Here is a 13,186-nt window from a genome sequence, read left to right on the forward strand (position 1 = left end):
TCTGTTACTGATAAATTGTGTACAGCAATGAGCGTCTGAGTTCTTGTTCACACTATGATAATCAAATAGATTCAATGGGAGGTGCTTGTCTCTCTTGAAAGGTTAAGTACTGTAAAATCTTCCTTTAACATCGCCTCACCAATCGGGTTTGAACCACACAGATCTATGGGAAATATTTAAAGGCTCATATTAAAACACAGTTCACATGAAAGTCCATGAGCAAAGACATTACTTTTAAGACAGTAATACACAAAGGGACAGTTGCATTTCCCAGTTCTTTTGGCCTATGTTTTATCTTTAAATTGTTCACCGTTTCCACTAATTTTTAGAATGCCTGTAAAATCCTTACTCAAACGAGTTTCATGCAATTAACTACACAATACGAATTTTGTTTTTTATGTGATAATGTATTATAGATGTGCTATTTTTCTGTTTCGGCACAGTATGAGGTTTCACTGAGCATCACCCTCTTGCTTGAAATGTTCCAAATTCAAGCTTTGATCAGTTTGCTCCATTTCCTGGATGTAAAACAGTCTGTGTAGCTTATATCTTGCACTCATGTCTATTTAAGTGGACATTTCTCATAGTAAGTTGCAGTGGAATGCAGATTCCCAAAAAAGTTCATATAATCAAAAAGATGACTTCAATCTGTTAGCATAAATTGATTGAATTAATCGTCAGTATTCAGCACAGTCTCTGTTCCAGTTTAGTCTTGTTTTAGGACTTAATTGTTCTAGCTTGATCACATTTTATTCAGCATTGCAGATAAAGCAGATTGCAAACCTAATTTCCGGTGGAAACATTTGATTGTATGAGCATTGTAGACCATAAAATATACCACTATTTTGAGAGACTGTTCAGATGTATATTTTCCAAAACCACCATTGAAGTGTCTGTGAGAAATAACGTTTAAATCATCTTTTAAGTGTTTTTGTGTACCGTGGGTAACAACCCTACAAAGCAGAAATAAGTATTTGCAAAAATATTGGGTCTTTTTTTTTTTGTAATTTAAGGGTTGGGTATATACTCTGAACCAAATATACTGGGTACGATTTCATTCACAGTTATGTTTTGTACAGTAATGGTAAATTACAGAAAGCTACAAGCAGAAGGCACATTTACACTTCTGGATGTCCCAGACAACAATCTGTCTCTGTGTGAAGAATGAGTAATTAATGCTTCATGTGAACACATTTTTTTTGTTAGTGGTAGGCTGTGTATGGATCATCTGTGTTGACCTTCCCTCCACACAAAAAATAAAACTAGCCTTTATCCAACAAGTATCTGTCATGAAAGACAGAAAAATAAAATAAAAAATTGCAATGAAAAAGAACACCGTAAAGCCTCATAAGATGACAGTGTACTATGGATCAGGTTTTGTTGTATTTGTTTCCCTAAACCAGTCCTTTTTTTTATTTAACTGGTCTAAGTAATTTTAGGTTGTTGCCATCAGTCACATTGTATGTGACTAATGCAGGTAAGGTTTATTGGACAATAGTTTTTTAGTTTAATGTTAACAAATAGCATGTACTATAAATTCCACAGCTTGATATTTTGTGCTTACCTTGGTTCTTTTTTCAGTGGATGCTAGTTTATCCTTCAAATTGTTGTTGCATTAGAGGGGACTGCTAAGTTTTTGAAAATGCTTCGATCCCCTCTATGGTATTTTTGCACCTAAAGAGGCAAAGGTTTGCCCATGGATGTGAAAAGCAAGTGAAAGACCTTTATTGCTACAATAAATAAGTATGAACAATACGCTTGAGGTTCTGTGTTAAGTGATAACAGCATGAGCCATATTTTACATAAGCACTAGTGTTGCTTGATTCACATTTTCTTTTGAAGACCCTTTCTCGCTGTACTCCTGCCTTACTTGTAACTTAACCTAAGATGGTGTCATGGTTGAAATATTACTTTTTACAGATAATAGGCCATTTGTGGCATAAGATCTCTAGCAACATGTGTATAGTTGTTGAATAGATGCACTTGAGAGAAACAAAATCAACATTATACTTCAATAATTTCATTTAAAAATGAATCCTGATGCATCTGGTGGGTCTTTCAGTTATACATGGTGGAATTATTAGTTACACAGTAAGCAACACCAGCATACAGGCGATAATATTTGTATTGAGTGTCTGCATGGTGTCTCGCTCTTAAGACATGTTGTAAAGAAATTGTCTTCAACCTGGACTGAATTGCAGGTAGGAAAGAAGCTCAAGGTGATTAATGTAAGCCATGTTTTAAAGGTCAGGCACATTTGTTTGGTAGCTGAGGTTATTAGGAGTGAAGACTCTTTGCTGTTCTTCATTACTGCAGGATTTATAATACCTAGAGACTTGTTTAGTGTGTTTTCCTTAAAAAGAAACAAGACATGACTAAGCAAAATGCAGTAGTTAGGCAGGGAAAAGTGTTTGGAATTGCAAATGCTGATGAGCTTTGCTAAGTTTCTAGAAAATGTTGCATGCTTTGTCAGCAGTACACAGAGTAGAGCAGGTAGTATCTTTAAAACCTCGTCACAGTAAGTGAAACTATATATATATATATATATATATATATATATATATATATATATAAATATAAAAAGAGTCTAAACATCGTTTGTATGTGTGCTTCCCTTTCATAGCAGGAAATGGTCAAGTGAGCTTGGAGGGCAGAGCTGTCATTTGTTTTGATTCCATCAAACTGTACATAAAGGCAGCGTCATCCTCAAGGAATATTGCAGTAATCATTTCAGCGGGTTTTGGGAACACCTTTAAGAATAAGCTTTTTATTTTGTTTCATGCTGTTTGCCAACATTTATGATAAAGTTGGATGTTTTATTTTTTCCCTTGTCAGTCATGGTTTATCGATGCTAGTGCTCATTGGCTTTTTCATAGTTATTGGTTTATGTATGGAATATGGCAGATCCGCAGGTATGAGTGCATAAAGTATGTCTAAAGCACGTTGCTCCTTATGTAAAAAAAAAAACAAAAAAGACAAACATTTTGTTTGTTTATTTCTAGATCATCAGTCTTCAATATTAGGATATTTAGTTTAAATTTGTAAAACTGGCTTTTGGCTTTCACTTTATCAAACCCAGCAATATTTTCTGCTTTGTCCATCTCCGTGAATGCTTTAAGAATATTTTGAATCACAAATGAGAATTGATTTGCTACCAGCAATTCCATATTGACCATTTGTTTCTTCTCTTTCAGCTTATGTTCTGCCCAAGCTTTATGTAAAGTTGCACTACTGTGTGAGCTGTGCCATTCACAGCAAGGTAGTGAGGAACCGCTCCCGTGAGGCTAGGAAGGACCGTACTCCTCCACCAAGGTTCAGGCCCAGTGTGAGTATGACACTTGAAATGGTGTTGAGGGGCCGTTTTAAGAACAATGATTTACACTTTGGTGGGATGTGTCTTATGGGGAAGTTTATTGAGCAGTTTGGTCATTGGCTAATTTTGTTTTCCTTTTCTTCTCAGGGTGGTGCGCCCAGAGCTCCTCCAAAAACCATGTAGAGAGCTGAAGTTAATGTACATTTATTAAAGAAATAAAGCCTTGATTGTGAAAAGAAACACTTGAATGTAATTTGTTTAGGTTTTCTACCATTTTGCTTTCAGAAGTGTGGGGTTTGTTCATGTGGTTAAGGGGCTTCTGTTACCTTGATTGTTTGACTTCGTAGTTTGATCAGTGTACCACCACATTTAGCAGGCTATGTTCACATCAGTGTAGCTCATCAATCTAGCTCTCTTTTATTTCATGTCTTTTTTTAATATACATTTATTTTGTTTAAACTACATCTTGTCATTTTATACTTAAGCTTACATTTGTGTAATTTTCAATAGTAAATTGGGTTCCACTTTTGTCATCTTTCTATGACTGTACAATATCCAGCTTCCAACCTTCTATCCATTTCTTTAATAATTAATACACTTTTAAGCCCTAGGAAGAATTGAGAAGACACTGATGCTGTTACAACAGTTGTGTGGTGGTATTATGGGGGTACAAGGACCCCTCTGGTCATGTTTCAGTTTCCTAAAATATACACGTCTTGCATGACTTTCAGTACCAAGCCACATTGAAAGAGAAAAATGGGACTTTGGAGTCTTCACTACAAGAAGTCCTGTTGCAGTTGAATTCTAGGTTTCATGCTAATTTTTTTTTTCTGCTGAAGGTTTAAACTTTAAATTTTGCAGTTTAAAAACCCTTAATTTTTGTATTTGTATTTGTTTGAACATAATATATAAACTAGTTGATGGGAAAAGAAATACAGTTTGGAATGCTGTATATGATGAAAACAGAAAGCAGGCAATGTGATCCCAGTGCCATTAGCTGTACGGTATTTTGTGAAGTGTTCTGCAGGCCTGGCAGGTGGTGTCGTGTGTGTCCTTCACACAATTAAGTTATTCACCAGGACTTTGACGAGTAGGATGGCCCTTTTGTCAAATCAACTGTATAATAGGTTTCCAACCTGCACTGGATAATGGAAAGTGGTTTGTGTACCTACAGCTGGATAAGTGGCCTTGGACAAAGGCACAGATGTGTGGATGCGTATCAAGTGTGGTGTATCAGAATGGAAGCGATGGCAGGCGTAATGGCTACAGTGGCACACCAGAAGTGTCCCCTTGGACTGTCCAGAATTTTTGAAGGAGTGCAAAGTGTATTTACGCCTGGTCAAGACTGCAGTTTACTTGTCACCACCATGAATTACAAAATAGTGAAACATATTAGCGAAATTGTCCATTGAAAACACTGATTAATATGCAACATTCAAATTGCCATTTGGTACCTCCTTTTTTTTTGTTTTATAGCTAACATTGCTCGATTGTTGGTCATGTTGTCTGATATGCTTATTGCAGAATGGTAGAACATTAAGCTCTACTGTTTTATTAAAGTGACCATTAGTAAAATATCACATTTAAAATAGTATTATGCCATTTGTTTCTGCACATTTCTGTCAGCAAAAAGGGGGAAAACGCAACCTTTGTGAAGCTCTTGAATCTCTTACTCGTTTATTGTTACATTTCTGCAGTACCTGAACTAAAGTGTTGACCAGTCATTTAATGCGGAGTATTCATTTCAATTGGGAAATGTCTCGGCTAAATTGGACCTTCGTAAGTTGCATATTTCTAAGTTAAATAGGGGAATGCCTTTTAGCTGGCATGTTTACCATATAAGTGACACACATCTTGGGTTAAAGTTGCACATGGAACCTAGAAACGGTGTTACTTCTGAGTAAAGTCTAAATGACAAAGTTAGTGCAGATCTGAAGTGTCCCGTGTAAACTATTAAGTGTCAAAGCTGAGTGTTGCATTATTTGCAGACTGGTTATGACTACTGTACTGTCTTCTACCACCTCAGCATATCCACATCAACACGGTGTGCACAAAAAACCTGCGACTCTGAGCAGCGCTCACCCCATTCATCAGTTCATGAGGAGTGAAGGTTAGCGAGTCTGAGGGAGCGCCGCTCGGTGAGCTGAGGCTGATTCGGCACCGCGTCCGCTAAATTCAGCAATGCACGCCTTGCTGTGCAAACATCCAAGTACATTTTGCTTAAAAATGAGTGTGAACAATTAGATGGTTCCCTGAGGGTCACATTTGTAAACCAGTCCACCATATCATAAAGACGGCCCTCAAAGTTGGGGTTTGAGCAGTTCTCATTAACCTGGTCTGACGGAAAACACGTTTCTGATTACAATGAAGTGATTATAGTTGAAACGTCTCCTAAAACAGCTATTAGAGACAGGAATGTGTGTATTAAACGCAACCTGATACGGGGGGAAACCTTTGTGTAGCATCTGATTATACACTGGCATTGGCAGACATCAGTGTGCAAGTGGTAAAGGTGGACGATAGATTGTCACAAGTGCTGGGTGTGCTCTCTGATGTTCATTTATGATATAAAGTTGGACAATCTGGCAGCTGTGACTGTGAATTACAAATATGCATTTGATGTAAACGGTGTGACACACTCCGTCTAAAGGACCACCGTTAATGAGAGTTGATAACGAAGAGCCACAGGAGGTGCACAATTGACTCAACAAATCTGCCTAACGACACCAGTAGACGCACCAGTGAGGCTGCACAGCACCCACCTTCTGCCTAAACGAGTAACCAAAGAAATGGGGCATTACTGTCTAACTGGAAATGCAAACACACCGTAACGAAAGAGCCGCGATTGATGAAGACCACAATGTTTATGTAAACGCAACTCGCTGCTGTTATGTCATGTTGTGATGCAGCAGTCAAAATGAGAGAACGATATCGTAGTTCACAGAGGCACTGGAGCCAAGTAGCTGCGGTGGGCTACATGCGTGTCTGTCTCCATTGTTGAGGCACTCATTACAACTTGTAAATTAATTATTCAGCTCCAGTTACGTTGTGCTACTGAGCTCCTGAATGAATAGCCCTAATTTTAGGTTTTTATCAGATCTTCTGCTCGTTTTCTTTTGTTCTCTTCTTGGGACCTCAGCAGCAGTTTAAACTTCACGGACAGGAAGCCCTGTGGGTGTATCAGATGGATTTTGCGGCTCTTCGCCACAATCTTTTTAATCTGGTTGTCCCCAGACGTGTATTTGTGTTTGAAGATCCCGTCTGTCTCTGCCATCACGATGACCGTGGAGTTGTTTTTTTTTTTTTTGCATTTTTTTTTCTCCAGTTTCTCTCTTCAATCAGCAGCAGAAAAATCCAGATGCAGGAATCTGTGCGTACTCCAACTTCCACGTTCTTTCGTTACATAAATCCCGACCAGCGTGAAAACTAACGCTCGTGCACGCGCATTTTGTAACGCCCCAAATCCTCCCAGAATTACGCCTCTTTGAATATGCAAATCAATATAAATCGCCCTTAAGCGCAGCCTTCTGTGAAAAGACAATGGGAAAAGCACGGGGAAAATATAAGAATTTCAGCGAATACCAAGTGGAGGCAAAGGAAAAACATACTATTTGTTCAAATAAACCGTGGTATAATCAACAAAAGGAAGTTGAGCGAGTTACATAGCGTGTCGGAGAAACTCGAAAGCTCAAGTTCACAAAGTCGCACAGTGCCAGTGTTCTGACGATTTGTCCTACTTTGTCGAAGTATCCTACCGTAGTTTTTTGTAAGTCGTAAAAATATAAACTTATAACGTTATACCATGTCATCATTTAACATGTTATATTTAGAAGTCGTCTATCAAATTTATGGAAATGTTAACATTTCTCAATTTATTATATATGCATCATTTAATGCCCGAAAGAGACACAGCCTGATGCGAAGATTTCACAAGACGGTCATTACTCGTGCATGGATACAATGGCCTGTACAAGATTAAAAGTCACACATGCAAAATATACAACTTATAAAATTTTGACAGTAAATACCTAGGCCTATGTAGTAAACTGTAATAAATGCATTAATGTAGTATAGCTAAGTTGCGTAATTTTGGTCTGCGCATGCGTAGTATCAGTGACTTGATCATTTCGATGGGTAGGATGTTTTGTTAGAATACCGGAAATAAAAAAGAAGTCACATATCAAAGTTGCCGTGGAAAGGCAAGTTGAAGCCCACTGTCTGAGCTTATTACGTACGGTACAGACAAAAAAAGGCATACAGTGGGGGAAAAAGCACGACATGTCAACTTTAATCTCGAAATTTCCACTTTAATCATGTAGTTTATTTTGTCATTAAAGTAGAACATCATAAACTTCATCTTAAATTCATTTAAATTACTGGTTTCTCAAATCCCATCGTAACTAAAGTAGAACATTAAATGCTTTGTTTTGTATTTGATCTTCAATGTGCTCTATGTGTGTGCATCACTACGTGCTTCCGTTCTTTCTCTTTCTCCAAAAGGACACAGAATCCATTACATTCGTGATATTACAGCTCTCTGAATAAATGAAATACTGAGATGTATACATGATATAATTTTCATGATGATAGGAGTTAAAGCATGTTATTAAACATGGGAACACGATGGCGCACTGATTGTTCATGCCTCACACAAGATGCTGTTGTGCCGTGTGCGACCTTTGATGAAATAATTTATTGCAGCAGTACTGTCTCTCTCAAACGTACTAACCTCCAATTCCTGTCCTTACTTTTCTTTCCCCAAATACCCAATCACTACACAATCAGCTCTGTAATAGACGTTAAGCCATCTGTAAGCTTAGAACAACGATTCTTCAAAAATTTTAAGGAACATTGAAATATCTTCATAGTACGTGTTTAATTATTCTATCCGTCTATCCTTCCAGTGTCGCGCCAGCCTCAGCAAATATACAGCGCGAGGCAGGAACAATACGTGAACTTCTAGCTCTGCGGCACCGTGTCCTCACATGTTTAATTATTAACAATACAGATTATTTAAATGAAGTTAAAGTTTTATCTGTATAATATAATCAACATATTTTGCTGCATTTCATCTTGAAAATATCGTCATCATTTGTAAATACGCGCTTTATAAAGTGGCTCAGGTTGTGCGATATTATAACTGTAGTGCAAGTTTACAGTGAGGTGATTGTACTTATAAGTACAAACAGTTCTACAAGGAGCAATTGATTGGCTGCATTTAAAGCTCTTGGGATTAAACTGCAATTCAGCATCGCCAGCACTGTCTGCACTCTGCACTGCACAATATGCTGCCCAGTAATGGCTCTGGAGTGGCGCAACATTTTTAAACAATAACAACAACATTTATTTCTATAGCACATTTTCATACAAACAATGTAGCTCCAAGTGCTTTACATGATGAAGAAAGAGAAAAAAAGACAAAATAAATAAGAATTAAAATTAGGGAGCACTAATTAACATAGAATAAAAGTAAGGTCCGATGGCCCTGGAGGACAGAAAAAACAAATAAACAAAAATAAAAACTTCAGACGGCTGGAGAAAAAAAAAAAAAAACTAAATCTGCAGGGGTTCCGAGGCCACGAGACCACCCAGCCCACACACTGATCTCAATCAGTCCTCATGGTCTTCAGGCTTCACGTTGAAAAATTAGTTGACTTGCTCATTTTTATGAATGTCCGTGGACAGCCATGTCCTCTCATCTGCAGTAAGCTAGAGGCTGCACAGCACAACACTTCTAGCGCATTCTGAATGAGCTCACAGCTCACAGCCAGCCTCGTGTCCCAGAACTCCATGGGGTCATCACTGCACACCAACACAGCCCAGGAAGCCACTTACCATGTGGTTGTGCCGCTGGCACTGACTGGTGCTACTGCCACCCTGAGCCTAGAAAAAAGTCTGCAGATTCATCAGAGTGCCACGTTCACAGCTGCTGCAGGTGACAGCTCTTTCTCTCATTTTTTGGATGCCAGTTCTTGCTGCTGCTCGGAGCGGCTCTTTGTGCATTTGTGGTGTTGCCCTATTGGCCACTTTATACAGTACAGTGGATTCAGAGACCTTCACTTTATTGTGTAGAACAGCGACAAATTAGCTTTTCATTAGGCACAACACAGAGGGGTGATGACTGTGCAGTGGTGGGAAGTGCCAGGCATGGTGACCAGACAGGATAGAGCCAGGGGCTGGACAGTTTTGTTGACTGGTGGGAGCCGAATCAGCTAAAGAACTGGTGGTGGATTTAAGAAGATCACGATCTCCAGTTACCTACCCTTGGGTCTATTAGAGGTATGGATGTGGAGATCATTCAGGAATACAAGTATCTAGGGGTGCTGTAACTAATGGCAAAGTGAAAACAAATGTTCACGTCAAGGATAATTAAACACCCAGCAGTCATTTGAAGTGGCACAGCAGAGGGTCTGAATACTTACAGAAAGGCAAAATTTTACTTTTGGAATTGTAGTAAATGTGCAAATCTTTCTGAAAACATTTTTTAACTTTGCCATTATGAGTTATTAAGTGTAGATTGCAAATGTATCCATTTCAGATTAAATGTACACCACAATGAGGGGGTCTGTTGATGTTCAGAATCCACTGTAGGTCTTTACGGTGATTTTTGGGGAAAGCGTAACTGCACAAGCAGCGCTCACCATTACAAGCCAGCCCATCCGTACAGAATTGTAATCCATATATGATAATTTTTACAATTTAATACAAGTATATACTTAAATGAAGCTCTAACAATGAATGATTAAATATAAGAATTGAATGCAACTAAAAGGTTAACACAATGTGGCTTAAAGCTTGGGCATGTGAGGCTTTTGCCTCATCTAGAGAAGCCACCAAGTTAAAATGAAGTAGACGTGTAATGAAAACCCTTTTTAAAAGTGAGAACAGACTAGTTAGAAAGCCCAAACACCCCTATTATGAATAGGGGTGAATCAACGGGAAAACCTGTAAAACAACCCTGTTAACAAAGCAGCGTTTTGAATAATGGAAGAATCGACATGTATACAAAGTTGCTAGTGGCTGTAATCAATTGGCTAAGAGGATAGAATTCTGCATATTAAGAGTCCGATGATATGATATATTATTAGACAAGATGAAAGGGAAAGAGTTGTATTAATGATTGCTCACTCCATGGACTGAGACATTTGTGCACACCTATGAGCAAATAAAGAACCGTTCTGCATTCTTATCTGATCTCCATGAATGACTTCTCTGAAATGTTTTTTTCCAAAACATCTGCTGCTTGCTTCAGACATCGGGGAGGATGGGTTTTTAGTTTTAGAGTTCATGAGGCCAATGCAGTGCCTTTCAGGGAGAAGATGGTAAATGATGGGTGATTAAGTGATCAGAGGCTATTGGAGATTAAAGACTAGACCAACACATTTACCTTTATAAAAGCAGATGACCTACTGCACTCAGGGTGTTGTCTTCTAGGACCATCATGACCGAGACAACACACACACACACACACACGTGCAAATGTTCGCTGACGACACTGCTATCGTGGGCTGCATCAGGAGTGGGCAGGAGGAGGAGTATAGGAACCTAATCAAGGACTTTGTTAAATGGTGCGACTCAAACCACTTACAACTGAACACCAGCAAGACCAAGGATCTGGTAGTAGATTTTAGGAGACCCAGGCCCCTCATGGACCCCGTGATTATCAGAGGTGACTGTGTGCAGAGGGTGCAGACCTATAAATACCTGGGAGTGCAGCTGGGTGATAAATTGGACTGGACTGCCAATACTGATGCTCTGTGTAAGAAAGGACAGAGCCAACTATACTTCCTTAGAAGGCTGGTGTCCTTCAACACCTGCAATAAGATGCTGCAGATGTTCTACCAGACGGTTGTGGTGAGCGCCCTCTTCTATGCAGTGGTGTGCTGGGGAGGCAGCATAAAGAATTGTGCTTAAAAATCTTTAAATAATATATATTTACATACAGCTTGTACGGTCCGGGGAAATTACTTCAGGTCACGACCAAATCGGGTTGTGAGCAGAGTTTTGGAACGAATTACGGTCGTGACCAGAGGTTCCACTGTACTCTAAGAATACTATCATGTGTTCTTTTTCTGAACTTTCATTTTTGTGGTCAAATTTCATTAATTTATAAACCTGATGATCACTGTTGTGGTTGCATTAGACAGCAGCAGCCATCATAAACTACATAATTGCATTAGGCGGTTACAGCAATGAGAGGCAGATGAGCGCGTTGGTTCAGATAAGTCCTCAATTGTTCAACGGTGTTTTCATTGAAACTCACCCCTTGAAGATCTGTATGTGTAAAGTTTGGAGAGATGAGCCAACTCACCGGACATGGTGAAGGGGCTCTGCATTCCCTTCAAGTCAAGTGAACTACTAGAAAGGAGGATGTGGGGACATCATCTGCTTTAGTGTAGTCACAGCTTTACACCAGTTTTTGGAACCACTTGAGAAACCAAAGGGACTCGTCACCTTTGGAGAGAAAAATGTTGGAAGGGTGTTCTGTGATTTCAGATGAGAGGTGGTCAGTGAACTATGGTAAGGCAACTACTTGTTAATTTAACAATTCTGACCAATAACACTGGACAAAAAAAATCTTTTGATGGTTATGATAGACACTTTTAAGCTAAAGACAAATAAAATTTAAGATTGACTGCACTTCATAAGAATTTTGAGAGTTAGTGTTTTTAATCTCTTAATGTTGCTGACAACACTGCATTTGTTCAATTGAGCTATAAAAGGTTTTGCTGCTGATGTTTGTTTCTACTCAGCATCTGATTCTTCTGGTGTTCCAAAATAGTTGGCCACCACCGACGGATTCCCTGTTACTGGTTTCTCATTGTTTCAATGTCCTGGTGAAACCTTTCATCAAGTTCATCACTAGCTGGGAAGAAGTCCAAGTGTGAATGCAGAAAATGAATCTTTACCGACATGTTGAACTTCATGGCTTTGTACTCTTGAAGCAGGTTGTCAATCAGCTGGATGTAGTTCGGTGCTTTGTAGCTACCAAGAAAATTCTCAGCAACATTCTTGACCGCCTTCTATGCAATGTCCTCCCGTTCCACTAGCAGACCTTCAAACTGCACGTCATTGATGAGATGTCTGATTTGTGGACCAACAAAAATGTCTTCCTTAACCTTGGCATCAGTTATTAGTAGAAAAATCTGTCTCAAAAGTCAAAACCTTTAATCTTTCTTGTTGAAAAATCTTTCATCAGTGTAAGTTTTGTATGAATAGGAGGCAAAATGTTGGGTCAGCAAGTCATGTGCAACGCTTTTCTGCCCTGAAACCAAATGCTTATGGAGTGGCCAGTAGTTTTCAATGTCATGGGACTTTCAAACCCAGCCATCCCATTCCAACATTTGGACTATCTGAGCTGCAATCCTAGCAGCAGTGCTTCTTCTTTTAGATCAGCCCTGATGTTCCAGTTGTTGTACTGTATACAGTGTCCTCCAAAATGTATGGGGACAAAGACACATTTTCCTTGATTTAGCCCTCTGCTTCAGAACTACAAATGAAACAATTCCAGACTTGATTAAAGTGCACTTTGCAGACTTTAAGGGCATTTGTATACATTTCAGTCTTAAGTAGAAATGACAACACTTTATATATGACATCTCATCCCTATTTCAGGAAGTCATGATTTTTGGATTAATTGGAATCACAGGCATTTGTGATTCCTAAGGTGGATTTCATTGCTTCATTAGAACAAAAACAAGATACCTTGACTTGCTTCTACCCTTTGGAGTCTGGAGTTGCCATTGTTCAACATGAGGAGAAGAGCTGTGCCAATGAAAGTCAAAGAAGCCATTATGAGGCTGAAAAACAAGAATAAAACCATTAGAGACATCAGTAACACCTTAGGATGACCTAAATCAACTGTTTGGAGTA

The 13,186-nt window shown here is 38.9% G+C and overlaps 1 protein-coding gene across 1 annotated transcript in view; it reads left to right on the top strand.

Moving 5' to 3' along the window:
- The window catches only part of rps26 (ribosomal protein S26), a 14,464-nt gene extending 10,911 nt beyond the window's left edge, over nucleotides 1–3,553 (top strand). The window contains exons 3-4 of the mRNA XM_039747247.1: nucleotides 3,195–3,325; nucleotides 3,461–3,553. Coding sequence (XP_039603181.1) covers nucleotides 3,195–3,325; nucleotides 3,461–3,496 — 167 coding nt within the window. The 3' untranslated portion in view covers nucleotides 3,497–3,553. The remainder of the gene's footprint in view (nucleotides 1–3,194; nucleotides 3,326–3,460) is intronic.
- The last annotated feature ends 9,633 nt before the right edge of the window (nucleotides 3,554–13,186 follow it).

This window comes from Polypterus senegalus, chromosome 3 (assembly GCF_016835505.1).
Source record: "Polypterus senegalus isolate Bchr_013 chromosome 3, ASM1683550v1, whole genome shotgun sequence".
Classification (NCBI taxonomy): Eukaryota; Metazoa; Chordata; class Cladistia; order Polypteriformes; family Polypteridae; genus Polypterus; species Polypterus senegalus.